General features: G+C 37.8%; 1 protein-coding gene across 2 annotated transcripts in view; it reads right to left on the bottom strand.

Annotated features, from left to right (window-relative positions):
* BMP5 (bone morphogenetic protein 5) overlaps nucleotides 1-25,197 on the bottom strand; it is a 56,351-nt gene that overhangs the window by 7,508 nt on the left and 23,646 nt on the right. For both annotated transcript variants that reach the window (XM_041410628.1, XM_041410629.1), the window contains 3 exons: nucleotides 23,947-24,139; nucleotides 18,021-18,169; nucleotides 7,504-7,701 (listed from right to left, as the gene is read on the bottom strand). In XM_041410628.1, coding sequence (XP_041266562.1) covers nucleotides 7,504-7,701; nucleotides 18,021-18,169; nucleotides 23,947-24,139 — 540 coding nt within the window. The remainder of the gene's footprint in view (nucleotides 1-7,503; nucleotides 7,702-18,020; nucleotides 18,170-23,946; nucleotides 24,140-25,197) is intronic.

Here is a 25,197-nt window from a genome sequence, read left to right as displayed (position 1 = left end):
CTGTACACTGGCAAAAGAATGCATGCAGTAGTAGGGGAAACAGGTATACAAGATGTCTATTTGCTGGCCAACTGAGTATCTCTGATAATATCCACACAGGTAATCAAAGATGACATGTGAGAGCCTGATCCAAAATATCAGAGAAATCATCTGTAGGTTGGCATGGTTTTAATTGCCAAGTAAAGAAAATAGCCCAGTTCAAAAGATGAATTAACAGCAATAAAAATATCCTGAAACAAGGAAATTTTGAGCAGTGTCTTCATTAAACACATAGTGGCACATATGATACTTCTTAATTTTTACCATATATTCTGGAAATATTCACCACTTGGTGATCTTTAGTTGCTAATACTGATGCAAACAAGTAGACTAACAGGTGCATTTTAAAGGACTGAAAGTTCTCTCTCAGATATGTGTCAGGATAGAAGGACACCCAGAACCTTCCATATATCCTTTTCCATGGCAACCTTACTCCTGGAGAAATTCTAGTAGTTGTTACCTACCACTGCTAAGTAGCAGGAAAGGAAGGGATCAGGGTCACACCTTCATCACATTAGCCCCCAAAGCTGGTTTGTACAGCTATTCATGAGATGCCATAAGTGAGGCATGTGACAGAGCAGGGAGTGCTGGCTGTCTCCTCTGTTTCCAATTCAAGAATGTTTAAGGTGACTTTTTTGAAGCAAAATAACCAAAAATTCACCAAAAAAAAAAAAATTCACAACAAAAACAAGAAGAAAAAGCAAACAAATAAAAGTTCACAAAACACTGAAAATGAAGATATGGAAAAATAAAACAAATCTTTCCATTTCAGAAAAAGAATTTTTAGATTTTTTTTAACATTATAAGACTTTTGACATTATAAAACTTGAGACAGAAATAGGAAGTCTCTGAAAATTTCAAGATAATTAAGATTCAGAGAGAAACTCCTTTTTCACATAAAATGAAAGGAACTTTCACAGTCTCTGGACTAATCTGTGTACTTCTTCACCATCCTTGCTGTAAACTCTTCCAAACAGATAGCCTAGAGGAGTTTGTCTGCAAAAAAAAAACCTAGAGGAGTTTTTCTTGTCAGCTATCCTGACCTCTGCTACCATGGGTAGCTTCTCTAAGTTCATTCCAGCTATCTGTGTGTTTCCAAAGATGTGATGGCCACAACCAAACACAGTATAAAATAAAGTAAACTAGTTATTTCAAGTTTGTTTTCTAATAGTATTGCACAGAATAGGAGTTTTGCAGTAAAACCACACTGCCAAGTAATCAGCTTCCAAACTTTTTTTTTTTTAATATATTCCTGCCTTGTCAGCCTCAGAAGACTGTTGTAGTTATACAAATTGATTAACAAAGAACAGACTGGGGATGAGGAGGTTGATGACAACTGCAGCATGATGGGGCTGCAGCAACCATGGTAGAGTTAAGGTTCTGAGGGATAACATCAACAACAGCATTGCAACCTGTTGCAAGTCAAGAAAATATGGCACAAATCCACCGTGGTTGTCTAGGAGATTCTTGACTGAATTCAAATTCAAATAGGAAACAAAAGTAATGTGTAATTGGGATGATCCACACAGAAATAATATAAAAATGTTGCCTGGGAAAACATAAGAAAAATATAGCTTTGTTGTTCAGTAGAGCAAAGGACCTAGTGGCAAGGACTCAGAACAGGTTAATGTAGCCAGTGACTTCTTTGTCATGTTTTTTACTGGCAAGATTTACCCTCAGGACTCCCAAGTCCCTGACCCTAGTAGCTGAGGCTCTACCCACAGTAAAAGATAAAGAGTTAGGAGTCAGTCAAGCAGCTTGAAGTTACATGAGTCCATATGAGCAGAAAGGATGAATTTCAGGGTGGGGAATGAGCTGACCAACACTGCAAAGTCACTTCCTGCCATTTTTGAGCATTCATACACCAAAAGACATTTCCAATGATTCAAAATGGAAAACGTCACACCCAGCAAGGCCAATCAGCTTAACCTCAGTTTCTGGGAAGTCTTTGGAATAAATTCTCATGGAAACTGTCCAGGCACACAAAGAACAAAGAAGGTGTTTTGGGAAGAGCAAGCATGAATTCACTAGTTCAAACTGTGACTAACCAACCTGACTGTTTTCTGTGATGATCTGACTAGCTTTGTGGGCTTTTGAAGAGCTCTGGGTGTTGATCCCTTTACTTTCAGGAAGGTTTTGGATATGGTCTCCCATAATATTCCTTCAGTCAAATTGGTCAAAGCAATCAATAACTTTGATAGGTTAGAGTACTTTGATAGTTAAGAATACAATGGATGGAAACTTGTCTAGGCTGCTGGGCCCAAACAGTTGGTATCAGTGGTACAGAGTCACCTGGCAGGTGGTTACTAGGGAGGTCCCTAAAGGATCAGTACTAGTATCAGCATCCTTTTTAGTAGGTTGGACAGTAGAACAGAAAGTGTTTCCTGGAAGTTCACAGAGGATATGAGATCTGGGATGAGTGCTCCATCATCCAAATTACCAATAAAAGGTTGGATTGAACCAGATCCAGAAGAGACTCAACAAGACACCATTCAAAATACACAGACAAGTTTTTCTCTTACCGGTAACATGCTCTTTGAATAGGCTTTTTCTTTATTTTTTAAACAGGCTGTGTACCTACTTTCTATTGAATACACATGGGCCCAATATGACTCCCATAACGGTGTCAAAAGCTGTCCACAAGTCACATATATGTCCATTTGCAATACTAAATAAGCATCAGGGTTGTTAAGCTAGGCTTTGTAAGCTATAACACCTCAAATCCTCATGGTTTTTAAAGATAAACACTGTGTTCTTTCCTATGCTATTTTCCTAGCCCTTCAATGACAGTCATTAAAGGATCTCCACACACAGCTGGTTATGCGCTGCCATCTCAGATACTTTCAGTTGTCCCAGGGCATGCAGAGTCAAAACATACACCCACATCCCATGGGATATCTATGTCTTTTTGGAGTAGCAACTGGAAGCAAGGCAGATATCACAATTTTCCAAAAATCCATATGCCTTTAATACAACCAAAATCCCTGAGCTATACCTTGTGCTGAGTTGTATGTAATAATCTAAGGGGTTTTGCACACACTCTAGAAGTACAGTGAAGGTAGTTGAAGATAAAGGAACTTAAAAAAATGGAGCTGTGTTCACTGATCACTCTTCACACAGACCTATATATTCATTTTCACTAACATCGGTGCTCATAGGAGGTGAATATTGAGCTTTTCTGTCCCAGCTATTAGAGAGAATCTAAAACTCATACATATAGAATGCAAGTCACTTTGCAAAAAAAAACTGTGACTGAAAAATGTGGAAAATATGCACATGAGAAGGTCAGGAAATCCATAATATGGTTTTTAATAGCACACAGACAGGCAAACAAAGGAAAGCTGAAGATTGTGGTTTTGCCAGCTTCCTCTGCAGTGACACTTTCGTATTCATGAAAATGTTCAGAAGTTTTAGGGCCACGATGTAGCAGAACATCCCACAGTTAAAGGCGAAAATCTGAATAATACATATGTAAGTCATTGCACAGATGTCATCATTGTTGTGATACTCTGAGCCATTTGAATATGGTTCAAATGATGTGTGGTCACACCAGAACACCTGATAAAATAGCCAGCATGTACAGACTGTAAGCCATCTAACCCATTCACCTATGAAGAAAGTGAGACTCAGGAAAGTCTGAATCCTTCCCTGAATTCTACCTTTCATGTAGGACAAATGTTCAGTGTAATATAATACTTCATGTAAGTATCAAATGTGACATTTATAATAAGATCTGGTGCTAAGGATTCAATTTCACACACTGTAGCTTCAAAGCCCATATGCTTATTCTGTCAAGAATCAAAACCATAGGCTATTGTGATTGAGAAAACATTGTTCCTCAGTGGAATCTAAACTCCTACATAGCAGAAAGAGCTGTGGAAGGAGATCACTAAAATATATGTATAAGAAATTTAATGAGGTTTTTTTTCCAGGGGAAATAAAGACATAAAAACATGCTTATACATACTATTACAAATACTATCTTTTGAATCAGTTCATGCAACACCAATCAATAGTATACACAAAATGTTGCCTTAAGTATTGTTTTTTGGTTTTATCTCCATATGAACAAAAATTATGTAGCTTTGTTTTTTAGTTTCCATTCAGTATTTAAATGTGGCTATTCTTTAGGGCCTAGTTACACAATAACTCTTTTTAGACAGTGCTAAAAAAATTAAAATTTAGCCAGCTTTTTTTTTTTTTTAGGGGAGTTATGTGACATAATTTGTAAACAACCTGCCTGGTTTTGGTATGTTTGAGGATTTTAATTTTTTTTCTTCTATCTATAGTTTGACAAAAATAAAACTTGGTAAATAAAAAAAGAGTTTAATCCTCTGTGCATAGCAGGCAGGTAGAGCCTGAATGCTAAGCTTAATTCTGTCTTTACACTGAATTGTAATTGACATTATCTCCTTTTGAAGTTCTTAGCAACACAGGGATGGTGACCCCAAGTCTGTCAACAATTTCCCAGGTGTTACAATAATCCATACATAAGATTTTATTCTCTTATACTGAGATTGTATATATGAAAGAATCACAGAATGTTAGTTGGAAGTGACCTTAAAGATCACATGCTTCCAACTCCCCTACGAGGGACAGGGACTCCCCTCATTTTCCACTAGACCAGGTCTCTTCCAACATAAACCATTCTATGATTTCGTGAAACTTCAAGAATAATTTAAAAAATCTCTTGTCCTTTGGAAGGGAAAAGCTGGGTTATCCGGTGGAGCTTTCCTTTTTGACATGCTGAGAACATGATAAAGCTAATTGCTGAAATCCAAGAACTTAAAAAGGAAAAAATAAGAAGGCAAAATACAAAATGCAAGAGGCAAAAGAAAGATGAAAAAAGGCTAGAGCAAGGGGAAAGAGGAGAAAACAAAAGAGAAAGCAAAAAGAAAAGGGGGAAAAAAGGAAGAGAAAATGAAGAAGAAAGAAGCAAGGAGGAAGTGAAGACATGATTGTGGTAAAGTTGAGGCTGATATATAGAGAAAGAAATATTAGAAGTCTGTCCTATATGAATGCCAATGTACCTATCTGGGTCTGGCTACATTACCTCTAGCCATGTAAGTGAGCATTTTTCACTGTCAGTGTCTGTCTTACTTCCTATAGATACAAGATAATGGAAGAAGCTTAGAAACAAAAGACCTACATCACAAAATTATCTTTGCTGGTCACTGTGTCAAGGGTCTTGCATCAAGGAGTGAATGAGAAATGAATATAGTCTATTGACTATCTTCCATGAGAAAGATGAGGGGCAAAATTCTTTTGGTTTTTTGTGTTTGAATATGAAAACACGAATTTTACTTTTGAAGTTCTGCTCATTACTGAAGCTGTAGAGAACTTGGACTATTAGCCTTCTCCACAAACCCAAACAGATTCAGTATATCCCCCAGATCCTGGGGCTGGAAAAGAGAAGAAAAAGAGCATAGCTTTTCTCTGATAGCAGGCTCTCCATATAGAGGGACTATATTCTGAAAAGAGTCAGAGATCAGAGAAATAAGAACATATTCTCTTCTCCATGTCTTTTTCGTGCACTCTGGACAGAATCCATACTTTGCCGTTGTAGCCTTCAGCATGCTCATCCACAGTATTTCATGAGTATTGTTGCAGTAGTTATTAAAAGAATTCTGGATCACCCATGGTGGGAAAAGTCCAGTGAGCAATCATTAATGACACCCAAACAAGTTTGTTTATTTGTGACATGGGGATTGTTGAGTCAAACTGCAAGGCAAGAGCATGGAATGTGGTTTGCTATACCTTCAAGCAGTTTTGCCACAGATGTTGCTGTGTGGTCACACATCTACCCTTCAACTTTGCCATATTTTCCAGCCTGCCTATATCTTACTACCTCCCTCTCCAAGCAATGGCCAATGCCTCTGATTTGGTGCAATTGCTTCTTAATCTGATCCTCTTTTAACAGTATGGTTTTCTTGAACTGCAATCCCTTCTGAAAGAGATCTGCCATGGATCAACATATGTAGTGATGTACTCTATGCTTATGTAGACCTTAAAAAGATTAGGAGAACATTTGTTTCATAATGGAAATTTCACTAGAGATGTTCTGATTTTTCTTCTTTTACAACAGGTCTGGAGCACAACTGGATGCACAGACAAAGTTGAAAAGCATTTTGAGATTTACAGATAGCTCTTGCTGAGGTAATTCTTATGTCAGTGCAATGTGATAAGGTTGTGTTTTTCCCAGGTTAAAGCAGCAAGGAGCTTGTGTTTGGCTTTCCTGCTACAATCAATGAGGCTTAAGAAATCTGTTCAATTCTCACTTTTTCATGCACTAGATACAGACGATTCAATCTGAAAATATAAATGATATTTATATTTAGGTATCTTGTGTGTACCATGTACTTAGGTGATTATCCCTTCATCCAAAATAATGTGATTCTCAAAATTGGCAGACTTTCTAGAGAATATGAAAAATCATTTAAATAATTTCTTTGATTTTTTTTAGCAACTCAGCAGTAATTTTTGGGTCGTTATGGTAAAAATTTCCTTCTTCAAATGATCTAAGAAAGGCTTTTTCATTGCATTAGAGTAGTCTTAGCCTGCCTCTGTCAAGGTTCTGAGACAGATATAAGTAATGTATATTGCTTATAATACTTCTCCTCAAATAGGTGAGCCCCACCCCAAGGCTAAATTCCTTCCACAAAATATTGATTTGCTTACTTTTATACTTCCATGGGATTTAAGAAAAACACTAATATTAAGATTTTGATATGGTGTTATTAAATCTGCCATGTTTCTAGAAAGAAACTCTTTCACACCCTTTTCCCAAAAAATAGAAATGTTTATTCAGAAGTGAGAGTATTGAGAAAGTGACTTTGTGCCTTCAGCTGAAAGGATTGTTTCAGGAAAACTGAAGCAAAATTTATTCTAGGACCTAAAGCAATTTAGAATATTTTCTTATGCATTATTGTCAGTACCTTTCAGGTAAGGGACCAAATTCACTCCACAGAGGGATATATTTTATATTTTATATTACTTGTCAGCCAGTCTGAACTCCTAAACAGTTTATGATTTTTCAGGTTTCCTCATTTCCAGTATTGAGATTTTTGTGTTACATCTTGCCTTCTTCAGCTGAGAGGCAGTTTTGCTGAAGCTTCCTCGACACGTAGTAGGGGTGCAATCCTTTTCTTTATCTCTATTTTTTACTTATGTATAGCAAAGATATCATCCAGTTGCATACTGTGTAGGCCTAGTTTCAAGCTCAGACACAGACTTTCTCAAATTGCTTGGTCATTTCACTCTCCTGGGGTCCAAGATACATGTAATTGATCTGACTTACAGAAGCTAGATCACACCCAGGGCCAACATAATGAAAGAGGAGTGGGAACACTGTTTCTGACAGTTCAGCCAGTGAGCAGCATCTTTTTGAGCTGTTGTGACTGCATTGCATTTCAGCAGGTGCCCATATCTCCTATAAAAAGACTGCAAATCATAGCTTCATCTTACCTCCAGCATTTGGCATCCTAGAGGACTCCTGTTGACTGCTGGACTTGTTGCGGTTCTGATTTTTCCTTTTATTGTTGGCTGCTCGGACAGAACGGAAAAGCACTTCACTTGCCTTGAAGAATGCAACCATGAATGGTTGCTTTGACTGAGGCCCGTGTCTTCCAATCAGGCCAGCAGATTTAACATTGATACTTCGACCTAAAAGCAATGGAAATTGCAAGTTAAAAGGTGAACTTCTGCCCCTCCCAAAGCCATAGCAGGAGTTCAACTGCTGACTGAATCATAGCCAGGAATTTGCTGCAATCCTGAATTTATATGATTAGGAATCAATCCACATTTTGTTGAACAGAACTTAAAAGGACAAAAAAGCTAAATAATTTTCAAAAGTTTCAACAGCTTTACAGATACAATTTTTATTTAATAAAATTGCAGTCTCTGTGTGCGATATATCTTATTCATTACTGAGGTGTTTTAATTCATTCTTAGGCATACATCTATAGAACCAAAAAATAAATTAGCCCCATTGAAGTCTGTTTTCTATAGAAAGGATAATGTAATGAGGTCTTCTAATTTTGCATCATTTCAGTGGGACGTGGAATTTTATATCCCCCAAGCAAACCAGTAGCAAATAGAAGTGTAGATAATAAATATAATTCTGCTTTAAAAATAAATATTGTGCAGTGTTACTCAAACTGATGTTCATTCACCAGTAAAGGTAGGAAGCCATTCAGTTGTTCAAGAGAAGAGAGTTTGAAATACGTGTATTATTGACTCTGGTTGTGTTCCCAGGGGATGTGCGTATTACTTTAAAACATTTGTTCAGTCAGGACTGTGTGGTAACCTCACTATATTATGTGGTCTAAACCTCACTGAAAGAAAGGAAAGCAAAACAAGTCACTGAAACTGCATCAGTGACATTTTAGCAAATAAACCCTCACTCTTAACAGAATTTATTTTGGCAGCATAAACACTTTTGTGCGTACGTGTATTATGCAGAGCCCTTCAACCGTCAGAAAATGAGACAGTGTCATGTGAAGCTGTGCAGCTGTGCAGGGTGGGGACACAGAACTCCTTAGAGCTCCTTTAAACGGGAGGGTACGCGCACTGGCACCGCGCGCCGGGCGGCACCGGGGCGCCTCGCCGTTCTTCTAAACCCGCTGGAAAGTTTGTTACGTGGGCAACAAAGAGCATCTGCCTCACAAATGTATAATGCTGTTAACTCAACCACCCCGAAAAAGAACTTGAAAACAAGCATAGGAGTAAACATTATAGAAATAAGTATATAGGTTTCCTTTTCAAACACAAACTCACAGTGGCTGCACGCCAGAGTCTATATTTCTTAAAAAAACTCTATCACTGGCGTAAATGAAAGAGGCAGTTTGATTTGTGGTTAAAGTAGTTTCCATTCTACTTCCACTGTAACAAATGTATTAATTCAGCTCAGACTTCCTCCTTCTGGCAGCCCTTTTGCAGTAAAAAGAGAAATTAGAAGTTCCAGCCAAATACCATACCTTGAACTGACCCACTTCAATACATAAACACTTTTACAACATGTTTATTCAGGTGTAGCACTTTAAATTGGTTTAAGATGTTTCCAGTGACAGAGAGCCCAGCAAAGGCAAAAGAAGAACTGAGAAAGTTAGCAGTTATGGAGCAGAGTAATTGGCAACATATTCTGAACAATTTTGATAATTACTTTTTTGACTGCAATGGAAAAATATATTTGTTGAAGCTTCTGATTTCATTTTAAATGCTTTTTTAGTCTTGTGTTTCTTTAATTCTTCTTTTCATGTGTTTGAGTTACTATTAAATAATTCAGTAACATTAATTTCTATATGTTCCAATCTTCTGTTGCAAGTCAGATATGAAAAACTGTACACGCTATTCTCTATTCATAACAACATGGACAAGCTAGCTTCTCACCACAAAGTTCCACATTTCCCTTCATTTCTAGAGGGAATATTTTTACTATTTTTCTTTACTTTTCATTCCAATGACTTTCAGAATTTTAATTTTATCTGTAAAATATTAATGCTTTACTGGTGGACATATTGAGAATACTATTAAATTTATGTATTGAGAACTGTAAAGGTGTGTGAAGCTTTTCTGAATTTAAATTTAGGTTCCCTGAATTTACAATGGTGGATATTGTGTGCGAAGGAAAATATCCTTCAAACCAATGTGAACTCCCTTTAAAATAACTTTTAATATTATTAAGTTTCCTCTGGGTTTCCTTTAGACTTCAGCAATGAGATGGCTATTAAGATTCCACAAGTTAAGGCTTACTTGGTTATCCAGGGTATAGAGATATACTATAAAAAATTAATCCTGTAACCCACAGCCTTTTTACACTGAGAAACAGCTTATGTGACTATATTCCTTTATGTGCTTGATCTAAGCAGCATAAGATTTTAGAACTCATTTGTTCAATTCATGAATGGCATATGCACTGGATCTTGCACAGAGGAAAACTTTTATTGACTTCTGTGGGTACATTATTAAATTTTTCTCTCTCAGTTTATCATATACTTTAGCTTAACTGCAACTTTCAGAAGATGAAGCAATCAAAATATACACTGCCCTTGAGATGCTATATTTCTTCTGAGGAGGATCTCTGAACTGTTTGGTTTGGAAATTCAAACTACATATGTTGTCTCCATTTTAGGTTACTTCTTTTCAAAAGAAATTTTGCATTTACAGAACTTTTATATTATCCTTTATTTTAAAAAAGGGATGAAAAAAATTTAAAAATTGTATATATGGGGGATATTTGCCTTCAGTATAAAAAGCATTGTCCCTTCTTAAACAGGAGGTATTACAAAGCATTCTGCCTCTGAAAAGTATCAAGCTTTCTGCCACAGCAGTAGCTCCATTGTGCGTGCCATGGTCTTATTAGGTAGTCCTTATTTTTGTTTGTGGTGTCAATTTCAACATACATTTAAAAAAATATTTGCTCTATCCTGAATTTCCCCTTGTAGCATTCATTTTTGTAAGTGGTTTTAATCTATCGTTTCTTGTAAACATTTTGAAAATTCTTGGCTTCAATGGCAACTGGAAATCCAGGTCTCTGGGGCATGCAGTTGTTCCATACTGTGGCATTAAAGCAATACTTTCTAAAGTCGGCTGAATGACTCAGGCTGACCTGCTTAACTACACTCAGAGCTTCAGCCAGATGAAACTCGTAAAACCAAAACAGCAAGGTTTGTCTTTCTGCTTCTCTTGAGCATCTCTGAACAACGTTGTCAAGCATTCCAAAAAATGGGCTGCATTCTGCCCTTCCATCAAATCTTTAATTCTGACGATTTCAAAGATTTTTTTTAGATTTCAGATGAAAAGAAGAAAGTGCAAGTAACCAGCAGTCTGCTAGTGCCTGATCCCCTGAACTTAGCCACTGCAATTGCCCCGGCACCTAGGAAAAACCCTAAAAACACAAGAGATGGATTTACTCTATGTAGTGATAGTCCAGAGCCCTTGTATTCTTCACATTCTGGCATGCACTTCTCAATACTGCTCTGACTATTAATTATCTCCCCTACATACTGGCAGGTATATTTGGAGACTAAGACTTATTTAAAGCATTATGTTTCAAATTCGCTGAACTGCTTAGTCCTTATTCATAGGATTCTGAGTCTTTGGCAAGATGTATTTGTTTGACTTGGCATTTAAACTTCTTTTTGGCTTTTATACTATTTGATAGTAAAGTGCCCTTAGCAGTTTGCATAAAAGCTTGCATGGAAGTTTGGGTTTGACTGACTGAACTGAATGAATATTATTTGCCTTTTCACATTCTCTCCCCTAATAATAAAGGAATCGCTGCTGCAAAAATAACTGTGAAGTTCAGCTTACAAAAAAGGTCCTGTCAACAATCCCGATGATTTTGTGTTTTTTGGTTTTTTCAGCCACAAAACAGGAATTGCACTCAGGTTGATAACTCAGAGCTATTTGCTGTGTCACTTTGTCTGCTTCAGTTCTGTCACATGCAGTCATATTATACAATTCTTTGTGTGAACTGATCAAGTTCCATCTTAAAAGTTCATTTCCCCTCCAGCTGCTCCAAATGGAAATGCAAGAGCCCTTCAAGCTTTCAATAATAATCTGTCTTGCAGTCTTGACCTGGAGACACATCCTTGTGTTTCATAACATTCAGAAAGCAGACTTTTTCTGAGACTGCCAGTGTGGATGCCAATGACAGTAAGATCTGTACCTTGGCTTTATATCCTCAGACTGTATATATTTTAAGTAAAATATTGATCAGACACTTATCTTGCAAGAGCTTTCAGTCATTATGCATCCTAGCCAGATTTACACTGGCAACACAGCACAGTGAGCAATTCCAAAATCCATTATTTTGTCCTGAGTCATCGGCCGGCACCAAACCACTAATTTTGTTATGAAAAACAAGAACTTATTTACTTTCAAAAGTGTTCAAGAAGTCACAAAACACATTTTATAGATTAACCACTACTGCTAGGTCACAGTAGTTATTTTGGTAATAATTTTATGTATTTGTACTTAGAAATGAAAAATTTAGTGATTCTGAGAATTAATTTCAACGCAATTTGCTGACAAAAATTTCATGTTCCAATGCCACACCTAGGATTTCCTTCTTTTGGGGAGTGACATCTGAAATGAGAAAAGGCCTTTTGAAGAAAGATCCTGAGCATCCAGGGTCCAATAACATTTAATATTTGAGCAAAAAACTGCCCATAGGCTCTGACTATGAAAGCTGACACACAGTAGTTTTCAAAATTGGAGAGAAACTTTCATGGTTTTTCATGCCCAAACACCACTCTCGAGAGCAATGGGACTTGAAACAAGAATTGAGATGGAGTTTGGCTACTTAAGCTTATTTTTAAAAAATACATGAGGAATGCTAATAACACCAATGTGATGGTATATATATAACACATCCTCAACACTCCAACTCTAAAGTATTTTTTACTGTCTCTATTGTATTATCTATATAAACTGTTGCTCAAACTTTTCCTTTGGTGGACACATTTATCTATAACAACATAAAATATGCTTTTGACACATGCTTTATGTGTTTTATTAACTCTTCTTCTCCCTCGAGGCTTTAAGGAATTCTGAAAAATGGGTGGTCTTGGATGCTCTGCTCTGCTTTTCCTAGGCTTCACAGCTTTAGTCAAGACTAGATTCATCTTTTCTTTCTCAAATCTTACATTTAGTTGTTTTTACTCAGTTAATTTAAAGGAATTTTGGGTATCTTTTTGTGTTAATTTTGGTGTTCGTAAAGCTTTTGAAGAAAGCACTTGGGAACACATAAGGAACTCTGATATGCTGTATAATGTGGCAGTACAATATATGCTTACACAAAAAAAAATCAGCTGTAATTATACACAAAAATGCTCTGTAAGTACTTGATTTATCCTTCCAAGTTAATGCACTTAAACTGTGAGTGGCTTGTGGGAGTCCTGGGGCTTTTCTGCACCATTAAAAAATGTGTTCAGGAAGACAATAAAACAAGGAGAGATTAGATTAATTGGTCATCCACCAAAGAATAAAATGGATAAAAGCCTTCTGAATGGAATGGAACACAAATGCCATTATCTCTAAACTAATGGTGTTGAGAAGCAGCTGTATCCTTCATCTGTCTGGGGAGCAGGGTGTGGGGTGATTTGCACAGCTGTACAGCCAGGACCAGTGCACACCAGTAGTGGTAGGATAAGGGGTGGGAGCTTGTTTCCCTCCCCTCCTTGGCCCTTCTGCTCAAAGTGAGTGTGCCCTTCCTAACAAAGGGTGTGCTTGCTTGCTACAAGCCGACACAACGCGGACCGTGCTTGTGACCCAGCTGGAAACCGTGGTTCCACCTATCTGAGCAAATTAAAGGCTGCTGGAACTGGGTCATCCGCTCTGCTCAGGGTGGGAGTGTGCTCCTGCTGCATTTGCATCCTGTGCCAGCTCCACCACAGTCAGCTGAACCTCGAGGCAGCACTGCAGCACTGGGACCTTTCTCATGGGGACAGCTGTCATGGGATCATCCTGTTTTGGAAACTGGGAGACTCACCCTCCAGCTTGTTTCGCACCACAGTACTGCTGAGCATGTTTAATTCAAAACCAGTGCAATTTTGACCAAAGTCAGCTCTAAACCAGAAATGAATGTAGCTGTACTTAGGCAGTGCTTGAGCCCAAGCTAATAAAACCTGCTGAGGGGCAGGATGTATTAGCTCGGGTTCAGTGCTGTGCTAACATGGCTATATGGCTTCCAGATGGCCCAGAATTTAGTCAGAGCTATTGCCTGCCAAAGTCCATATATATATATATTAATATAAATACATATTTCCTAAGTTTCCCACTGTAGGGACGGCAATGAAGGTGACATTGCTCCTCATACTTTGCCTTATAAATATCAAATCCATCAAGAGGTTTAAAAGTAACAACTCAGCAGCATCCTCCAGAGTCCTTGATAGCTACCATGGTCATGTAAGCAAGGTGCCAAGGTGGTCTAGGGGCAGCTGTAGGACAAATTCACAACATTTAGTGTAGTAATGAGGCCAAAACTACATCAAATATACAGCCAAGTATATGAAGAGGCCAGAGTGCTGCCACAGGTTGTCATGGCTTGAAAGCAAACCAGCCACTCCATGCCACACTGAGAGCTGCCTTTCTAAAGGCTTAGCTGGAGAAAGGGACCTTAGAAGATCCAGGCTAAAAGGAAGATAGGGTAAAAAAGAGAGACTGCATTTTTTAGTTTCTTCTCCAACATCTCTGGAGAAAAACTTCACCAATCCTTCATGCAGCATGTAGGGTTAAGAACCAAACCCCCTTCCAGGGGACACACATCAGAGGATGCCCAAATTCATGCTCAAGGGGAAATTAGCCTTCCACAGGTTTCACTTGGATTGAGTAACCTATGTGTTTTCAAGTTTGCTTTTGCTCTGGGGAAAAAAAAATACTTGAAGTAAGAGTCAGAGTCAGGGAGCTGAGGGTTTCTGCTGCCTGGCCACCTCAAAAAGCAATAAAGCCCAAAGAAACCTTCCACAGGACTATGTGGTAACAGAAATCTCAATCTTTGTTTTTTCAAAGAAGACACTTCCCCTCTGGTGTGCTGGTAGATGAAAATAAGTGAGAGCTGCAGTAATCTAAAAAAGGCACAGAACTATATGACTACTGAGTAGTGGGGCTACTCAAGATATTGTGTTGAGAGCTGTGTATTTGGAATCCATTTTATTCTGGGGATCACCACCAATCAGATTGCATGTTATGTCCCTCTTCTATTCTCTGTAAACAACTCTAGGTTCTCCTCAGCAATGACAAAAATAGAAAAAAGATTACTCTTCTAGCTGTTTGTACCACTTCAGCAATAGAGATGTTCAGATCACTGCTAGCATCCACTTATAAAAATGCTAAATGTTAATAAAAGGTGCTGATTCACTAGAACAAGTTTTAAGTCTTAGGAGACATGTGGTATATATACAGGAAGAGGTTGCATGGAGGTTTTCAAATTGTTTGTGCATCTGTATTGATTTTATGCTGCAATTCGTCCAACACCCGCGCATCCATCAGCGTGAAAAAGATCACCTCTCATCTGAATCACAACAGAGAGTTTTGGTGTCAAAATTAGGGAATCAGCCAAAAAGGGATGCTGCAGAATGTTGAGGATACATTAAAAAAGAGAATCAAAAAAACCTGATCCTTAATTTACCACAGCCCCAGGGAAAGAGTGCATTACATGTTGACAGCTTCCATATGTGTCATGCAAACCTTTATTCTTACTGTTCAAAATAAAATGTCCCATTAAGAGAAAAAGTCTACATTTCATGCTAAAATGAGACGTATGATACCAAATACTGTCCTAAAGAAAAAATAAAACACATTCCAGTGTCATGTGGCTTTTTGTACTTTTTTCAGGATTTTCAAAGGGGGAAAAATATGAATTACAACAACCAGACATTTTTCCAAACATTTTTTCTTCACACTGTTATATTAGTTGCAAAATTTTTTTTATTCCTTATGTAGATATTATTATTATTTGTGCACCATCTTCAGGGACGCAAAGAAATATATCTAAACACAAGTAATTGCCAAAAATATCTCTGATAGATAACTGTAAGAAAGATTACTTTTAATGGTAGTGATAACAATATAATAGTACCCTGGAGTCTCAGCAACTACTGATGCCCCATATTGGCTGTATGAATAAATCTAAAAATCAGTATGTATCTACAGACTCGATTATCCAGGACCCCAGTGTAGTACTGGAATAACTCAATCAAGGATCCTCTTATTTAACAAAATCCCATTTAGTTTAATGATCTGTTGCAATTGAAACGTTAATGAATCAGGTCTTATCATAAATATCTCTTCAGTTATGGGGACAGAAGTACTATGCCTCCTGTAAACTCGGCTGACAGCTGGAGGCACGAAGAAATGTGCTTCAGACCTGCATGGCCTGAGGTTCACTGGAGCCAAGGGAAAGTTTTTCAGTTGATTTGAGCCAGTGCCTGAGCTCTCACAGAGACCTGGTTGGAGGAAAGGTGGGTGGAGTTCTCTGGGTTACGAACCGAGTCCGCTACATACCGAGTCGTATAAAAATTCATGTTCCGTCTGTACACAAACGTGTCATTCAACTGCTGATGTTTCTAATAGCTTCCAGAAGTAACAGCAACCCAATAAAAATAATCAAAGCCTTAAGAGCAAAATTGTAAGAGCATGAAAGGATGATTTTGCTTGCGCTAAGCTGAATGGTGTAGCATAGGCCTATCCTATAGTTTTGAAAACTTTGGTTCCTAGAAGTGAACTCCTTGTACAAATAAAGTGAAAAAGGGAATAGAAAGTGAGGGAAAAGGCAAATTCCTTCATAAGTCAAATAAGTAAGGTGCAAAAGGTAAAGCTGTTTGTGGCTTTGGAATTTAAAATAGAAAATTATCTATCACCTTTCTGATCTTTGGAGCAGGACAGGGGAAATATTTACATGAGCTATTCTTTTACAATTTCTTCAGTGTATTAACCTAAAGGTTTCCTTTACAAACTTTCCTGTAGTTTACCAAACGGATGTAATTTTGAGGCTAGAACCAACAAATTGCTGGTTGCAGGGTTTCTTAATGAATGCCTTTCATGGATATTTAATTTTCAACAATTTCTGTGTTCAAATCGCCTGGAAAAAAAAAAAAAAAAAAAAAAGTCAAGGATGGAGTTTATTCTGGAGCAGGAAAGCTGGCCAGAAGCCAGCCCACCTAATTTGGATTCCTGACGGAGGTGTCACCTCCCCAGAATTGTAAGAGCTTTAAAATGGCCCCATTAAACCAGGCTGCCTAAGAGATCTGCTCCCCATGCAGCCCAGGCTCAGGAGTGGTGCCTTTGAAGGCTGGGTGAAGGCAGCAGCGTGGTCTGCTTTGCACTGGTGCCCCCGTTGTGCACTGGCTGTACTCTGACCAAAAGGTAACATCAGATGAAATGGCCATGAGCTTGGTGCAAGCCTGCCAGCTCCCTTCTTGCGCGTCGTGCCTAAAGGACGGCTTTTGCATAACTCTCCAGCAGCCAGGGCACTTGCTGAAAAAGTATGAGATGCTTTGTTCACAGCCCAGCTGGGCCTGAGGGAGAATTTAGATCAAAACCAATGAGAAAATGTAGCCAGAACAAAGAAGAAAAAAATATTAATCCTTACACCAGGGTTTCTTCTGCTACTCATTAACATTATGTCAGCTAAGGTTTACATTAACGGGCATCATAGATCCCTTGACCTCTGACATAAAAAGCTTTTTGACAAAAAGAGTTAAATCTGAGTTTGCTTGTAAAGTGGTATGGATTAAGTGAACCATCACAGAAAAAACAGTATATAAGTCTCTTTTTATTAGTTTCTAAAGAAGTCTAAGTAAAGAACATTTCTTCTAAAAATATTGTTTTGCACTGAGATGCATTTTCAAATTTAATGAAGAACATAACTATGAATAATGCAGTAGCCCAGTAAATTTGTACTAAAACCCCCACAGCTCAAAAATTCAATTCTGATAGTGGTTTTTCTAATTTTCAGCTAACCCAAATTTTCAAGATTTCAAATTTTTAACCCATTTCAAGATTAAAAAAATCTTTTTTTTTTTTCAAATTAAAGAAAACCAATTCCCACATTATCCTATCACTAATCTTTCTTCAACATCAGTATCAACAGATGCTATACCTTCTGAATGGCTCTGAGGTTTATTTCATAACTTTCTCTTTCTTCAGCCCAAGAAATTCTGCAAATCCGTCTGACTTTCCTGAATGTAATCATCAGTGGTAGAACATTAAAACGGATCCTAATTTTGCATGTAGGAGCTCTTATCCTGAAAGCAGTTTTACCTGATTCAGTTAGTTTTATAATTGCAATATTCTACAGAATTGAAAATAATAGAAAACTTGCAGACCGCATCAACAGCAGGATAAGATTGGTGTCATTTGCTGATAAACTCTCCGTGAACTGTCACCCAGTCAAGCTAAAAAACAGCCATCCAGACAAAAGTCCTAGCAAGGCTGGACAAGAGCACACAAGGCATTATGATCTGTAGTTTGGATCTTACCATCCCCAGTTTCAGCGCAGAGCTGCAAGCCCAGGTTGTTCTGTGGATTAATCACCCAGTGATTGCTGGTCGCAGTAATGTCAAAGACAAACCAGCCCACATCAGAAGCTTGAGCCTTTCTTGTGTCTAACAGGAACAAGTCAGCATCCCTAAGTTAAAGAAAATAGAGAGTTAAAGCATTCAAATATAATTAGCTTTGTCCCTAATTTTCTTGCTGAGAATAACTTCTTGGAGTCCAAATGAATAATCCTTTGACATATCCTCATTATAACACAGTACAGCACGTGCTGTAGCTGACAGGTAGTAAGTAAGCATCATACAGGTATTTCCCCTAAGAGGCCTTTCTGAAATGAGTTTCAGCATGTAAAAATGATAGCTCTGGAAAATCTGAAAAACACAACTTCCTGATATAACTACACAAAAACCATAATTGAGGCTGTGTATAAAAAAATTCATCTTTCAATATTAGAATGCCTTAGTAATATTCATTTTTATAAACTTTTCAGCATAAAAGACAAAAAATGTCAAAATCACTTCCCAATTTCAACTAAAACTCAGAGGCATAGCATTGCTAAAAAGATCTGTTGTTAATAACATATGACAGCAGCTGTATCCTGTGACAAAACATGAATAGATGGCAGTTCAGACCATTTCCTATTACTGCAGATGTTTAGAAAATAAGTCTCTCTATCAAAGCAGAAATTACATATCTATTCAATAATATAATTCTATATTTTAACCCTCAGTTCCCTGGTATGTTTTCAAATTTGTTCCCATGAAATCTTCCAGTAATTCAGAAGGGCTGCTCAGGGGAGTTAGTATAATTGTGTTACTAAATTTTTAGCATGGGTCATTTATTTTTTCTGTTTCCACATATCTCGTGACACAATTGGTTCCAGACCATCATCTGTATTACAAATAATTCACTACAATGACCAGACTAAACCCAAGATATTTAACTCTCATCAGTTTCATTTTACACGCTTCTACAAAGCAGCATGCATTATTAAAAACTGTTTCCACCATTTAACCTTCTAAACCTAAATCTATAGTTATAGAAACCTATTTTTTAATGCCATAAATAGTAGTCAAAACAGTAAGATACAAGAAAGAATGTTTTATTCTAGTTTTTTACTGTACAAGTCAGCTAAAAGCAGACTTGGTTCACATAGATCTGGGAATTGTACTGTCGCCTTACAGACAGAATTAATACATGCTTAAAGAGGAATGAGACAGAAAGAACAGGCTTTGTGTGAAAAAGTGGATTAAAAATTGCTGGTGTCTTGTCACTGTATTCTTACAGTGCTTAATGACACCTTAGAAAGTTGCTGTCTTATGTAAACAGAGTAAATGCACCTAGAATGTCTGATACTGAAAAAAGCATCAAGTGTACCTTTTGAAACTGTGGTTGCTAAATAATGAAGAAAATAAGACCAAGTGAACTATGACAAGCATATGTTTATTTACATGTGAGATATATCTGCAAAATCAGGCTAAAGAGCTCAGAAATTATAAAGGAAGGTAATTTTAAAAGAAACAGGGAATTGAAAGGGCTGTTTTTTCAAGTCACCTTTTTTTTTTCCTTCTGTTGAAGGATAATCTTTTGCTGGACTCTTATCACCTCCATTCTAGTAGAGCTGTGCTAATGACCACACAAGGAGAAAACCTACATTCCCCCTCTGGAGTTAACATGAAGAAAATCTTACAATTCAAAAGAGCCTGACCTGCTATTCTAGCACTGAACAAATTAGCAACGTACCACAAGCTCATAAATAGCACTCTCTGGAGTCTTAAATGCCAACTTTTTTTCCCTAATAAGCAGTTTTATCAGAATTTTAAACCTGAAAATTTCCAACTGTAATAGTCTTTCTGATGTTTATTTAGAAATACTTTTGCATCACTCAGTAGATTTAATAGAAAACTATAAAAGTGTTTGGAATACAAGTTACTACAATACCACAATGATATAATTCCACACTTGTCTTTTTTCCTCCTAGAATACATAATTGTTATCTCATACAGAGTCTTTCAATTCCAAATCCAAGACTGATACTAAATGTTCTCAAAATCACAATGTTTCTCATGCTAAAGCAGAATAAGGCGCTACTAATGGTCCAGACCAGAAATTCCTATGAAGGACAAATTTTTCCTCAATGTGACTTTATTACTTTGTGCTGCAGCAAAAATTCAAACTAAAGTGTCTTTGGTATTGATATTTCAATTACGTGTCTCCCTGCAAGTACAGTGATCTGGCTAAGGTAATAAACTTTAAAGAGAAAGATTGCTCTTACTCATTAACTCAGCAAATGCAATGAAAATAGTTGGGGTTAAATACAGAAAACCAGAACTGATTCTTGAGAGCACATAGAAGAATGGAGAAAATGTATCTGGACCAATACTAGTAATTTAGCCTGCATAACAGCATGCTACTACAGAAATTCAAAGTCTGTAAAACTCAGAGAAAAAATTCAGGGAAAATAACAACTTCTTCCACAATTGATACAGATGCAAGGTAAAAACCTGACCCCTGAGAAGGCAGCAGGAGCTCTGGGATCAGGGTCCCTCCATTAGCTCATGTCATTCATTCAAACTTTTCATCATATTTTGTGACATTTTTAATTTTAAAATTCTCCTTTATTCTATGCAATCACACTTAAAATGAAAAACAGATGCAAATTTTGGCTGAATTTTAAAAAGTATTTCTATTTAAAATATAGCCCACAACACATAATAAAAACCCAAGGCATTATGTCGTAAACAGCCCAAAATGCAACAGTGAATACATTCAGGCAGAATGCAGCTGATTGGTTTTACCTTTACAGAGGCTGTTTAAGTTTAGTGATTTCATTTTGGTCCCCAGTGATCAGTTTTCTAAAGGAGAAATGCTACCACAGTCAAGTATTTCAGCAAAGAGGCTGAAGGCAGAACATCTAAGAAGCTCCACATCTCCTGGGACCCTTAAGGAAGTAAAGGTGGAACAAACCATCTATATATTCCTTGAAACCCAGAACAGTTCTTGATCAGATCAAATAATCATTACGGTGTAATAGGCCATCCCAATAATGCTGTTTTACCTCTAGCCTCATTCTGGAAGCATGCTTTTGTATCTTACTGCCACTTGAGCATTCCCTAATGTGGGAAGAGCCCTCAGAGTTTACTTGAATCAGTGGCATGCTACCACCAAATAATGAACCAAGATTTGGCATTTTGGATGATATTTACTTTGGTCTTGAGAAAAGATCTGGGTAGGTAGGAGTCGATGGTAGGGCTCCATAGGAAGTCAGCCTGCGATGTGCCATGTTGTATATTTCCTTAGACCAAATAAAAACCTTCAATCCCAAAGACTGGAACTTCAGCAAACTCCAAACACACACACTTCAGTAGCAATGATGCCATAGAGACAGAAGAATGAAAAATAGCTGAGACTACAGCACAATCCTTAGTATGCAATTTGGAAGCCCTGCACCCTGGGCACTCCCTGCCTGAAAGCACAGCAGGACTTTGTTTGGGATTGCAGTCCTGTCAGACACCCGTGTGTCCTGCTCAAAGCAAAGCGGGGAGGAGCAGTTTTGCTGTGGAGTGTCACTAGTAAGGACTGTGGGATATTACAGAATTACAGGATCAGAGAGAGGTTTGGGTTGGAAGGGACCTCAAAGATCATCAAGTCCCAACTCCATGCCATGGGTAGGGACACAAGGACCTGTGGCTCAAAGCACTGTTCAGCCAGGCCTTGAAAGCTTCCAGGAATGTGGCATTTACAACTTATGTGGGCAACATGTTCCAGTGCCTCCCCATCTTCAAAGTTCACTCCCTCTCCCATTCTGTAGTTGCAGCTTCTAAAGATTTTGTACCTGAAACATAATGTACATATGTATGATAAACCTGAGGTGACAAAATCAAGAAAATCACAAGTGAAGTCTGGGCCCAAAAGCAGAAGGTGTGGCTTTGTTGGAAAAAAAATACATTCCTAGGAGCTTGTCTTGGGGTCTGTTCTGCCTGGAGACAGCAAGGGGCTTGTTGAAAAATTTTCTTGTTTCTAATTTAAACAGTGAAGAGCTTGTGGTCTTCTCCTATTCTGTTCCACTGAGGCAGTTGCCTATAATATTCCTACATATGAGCAAAACTGTCAAAATCAACAGGAGAGAAACACTTAGTCTAGATCTGAAGCTTCTGTAGTTACACTGGCAAAATCAAATGCATGGCATGTCATTGCCTGTTCCTCCTTTCAGCATCATGCTTCCATTAGAGGACATGGGGCTTTTATAATTGTAAATGTAAATATAAAGCATTTATAAATTTCTGTTTATGCATCGAAAGAAATCAAAAACATTGCTTAATGCCTCCACAGAAGCAGTTGCCATTTGAACAAGTCAGATAATATTAATTGATTTTCATCTGAGTGGTAAACAGTTTTGCTTTCTCTAAAATAGAATACACACCACCAACTGTGAAAATACTCAAAAACTTAAAAAGAAAACATCAAAAATATTAGAACAACTAATTTTTCCCATTAGTTCCTAAAAAAAAATCTGAATTCTCAGGTGAAAATCTTTCATCACCTTAGCCTTGACCTGTGCTCTTTAAAAAGATGTGTTTTGTTCCTCCCTGCTTCACTTCTTCCTCTAATAAGTTCCTTTCAGAACCAATGTCAAAAGAATTTTTGGGAAGCTGAAGATAGAGGCAAAAAAAAAAAACAAAAAAAAAAACCACCACACTGTTTTCTTCATCCCCAAATTTACCAAGAAAGCGAAAGGTAGTCTGTAAAGATGAGTGCTTTCCCTCCTGTTGATTCCATTGGTATAAAATGAATCCCTGTTTATGCCCATAAATATTTTACAACTTGATGTTCAGGGATATGACCTGGAGGATACAAGCTTAAGGTTCTGTGGGCAGAAAAGAGATTTGAATTCTGGCCCAGCCTTCAAGCTAACTTGTGATGGGGCTTTAATTTCCTCCCTAATACTCTGCAAGTTTAAGCTGACATTTTCTTTGCTTCTGCCAAACCTTCCTAGGATAGAAATCAGCTCTGAGATGAAGGAGAGTTTTTGTTTATCTTAAAATAGCACTTCTCCCCTTTTCTGAGAAAAGACATAAACTAATTTAATTTCAGTCCCTATATTTTGGGTCTATGTAGCTTTTTCAGAAGCATTTTAGAATTGATATTAGTTTTCAATCATAATTTTCAGGTACTTAGCTACTTTGCCTGGTGAAATCTGCTAATATACTGATGTCCTGTAGAGTCTTGGAAACATGTCATATATGGAGCTCTGCAAACTCAAATTCAGGGATTTGTTTGTGCAAATTCATATGCGGCACTTAGGGACATGGTTCCTTGGTGGATTTGTCAGTGTTAGGTTTATGGTTGGACTCGATCTCAAAGATATTTTCCAACCTAGATGACTCTATGATTTGTTTTAGTTTTCAGCTACGGTGAGCAGCATATGTTAAGTATGCACATCATCTTAAAGTTAGTGCAAGAGTTAATCTTTTAATTGCCTTCTGCACAATTGTCAAACGAAAAAGCCATGTTTCTTCAAAAGTAATCAAAATTAGACAATCTTTCTGCCTCTAAGGAGCTAAGTGAATCTTGGCTTGCAGTGCCTCAGTGTCAGCGAACGGTGCAAGTCCCAAATCTCGACACTTTGTGCACGAGACTCCACCATTTGCTCGCTGAGAACATGAACCCTCACCTGCTCTGTGTATGGACAGATTATTTGGTGCACCTGGACATAAACCTGGAATAAATTACATTTAAGGTAAGTTTTATTCTTGTTCAGTGCTTGCTATTGTTGCCTAAGAAGTAATACTGCACAAGCAACAATGCCTTGTCAGGTGTATGCTTACGATCAATTATTGCCTCCCTACATAAGACAGGCAAATAGGGTGTAATTCAACAGGTGATGAGTCCATGCCAGGATTGGGATACCTGTTGGGATACTCCTTGATGATCTGATATATGCTAATCTGAATGGTTTCATTCTCAAACCGGCTGTTGCTCCGATCTTTGTATATCCGGAACTCGGCGGCCGTCACTGCCTCTCCGTGAGGGATCTGAGTCAGGTCAAAGCGGAATTCTTTGTAGTGCCTTCGGTGGTGGGAGAAGTCCTTGTCCCGTTCAACTGTGAGAAAAAGAATTGAATGTAAATTAAAGACATGAAACAAATGCCCATTTGCCATGATTAATGGAGCATTCCCTCTGCTTGGGGGTTAACAAACATGACAATATAAAACTGTGCAAATAATAAAACCACAAGCCCAGACATACTTCCAGTTAAAGGAAATTCCACCAGCCCAGTATCTTCAGTTCAAAAGAAAAAAAACTCCGTGGCTTTTATATAAATTCCAGAAGCTGGAGTGGAAAGAATATCAAAAAAAGCTGAAAGGGGGCATGTTGTAAAGCAACTAGAAATATGGACAAACTAAAAGCTGTGAAAGGATTTAGGACTTCAGTGTAGCCATAAGCACAGCCATAGCAATGTCAGAACTATCGATTACTTTGGAAAACACTAATTGCCTCTAATAACCAGGCTGATGAGAGGAATGCAGCTCATTTCCGTTTAACATAATAAAAGTGGTACTAAAGTGCACTGCAACAAGAAGCAGCTTAGTTATAGTTAAGAAGCAGCTAAGTCATATAAATTAACACAAGTTGTACTCTAATGGCATGCACATCATCTTTCCAGTAGTCAGAAGAAGGAAATGTGGGTCAGGGCCAAGTGCTTCTGGCACCCCAGCAGCATAAGATGTACAATTCTGGCTTGAGAAATCCCCTCAAACCTGTTCTTGGTGGGCAGGTGCAGCTCCCACCGCTTCTGACATTGCCACAATTTAAAATAAAAAAGCAAACCTCATGATTTCTTAATCGAAGTTTCTACAGGATTTTAAGAGGAACAAACCAGAGGATTTTAATTTATAACTGGTTTGGGTCTATTTCCATTATCTGCTGCAGTTCTGATTCTGAGTTAGGAGCAACTTTTGCAATGGAATATATGTTTTGATGTGACAACGGAAACTACAGGCCGTAGTACTGGCTGATGATCTCCTTTTGGGATTAATACTTCAGATTTTAAGGATGTGGAAAGGAAAATGATCCACGGTTTCCACTTCCATAGAGTACAACATATCATTGACCTATGAATAAGCTGTGCTCCGTGGGAAGACAGAATTTCTCTCTTCT

Source organism: Onychostruthus taczanowskii, unplaced genomic scaffold (assembly GCF_017590055.1).
Source record: "Onychostruthus taczanowskii isolate IOZ18803 unplaced genomic scaffold, ASM1759005v1 scaffold33, whole genome shotgun sequence".
Taxonomy (NCBI): Eukaryota; Metazoa; Chordata; class Aves; order Passeriformes; family Passeridae; genus Onychostruthus; species Onychostruthus taczanowskii.
Note: the sequence above shows the minus strand (reverse complement) of the source record. Positions and strands in the feature narration are given on the sequence as shown.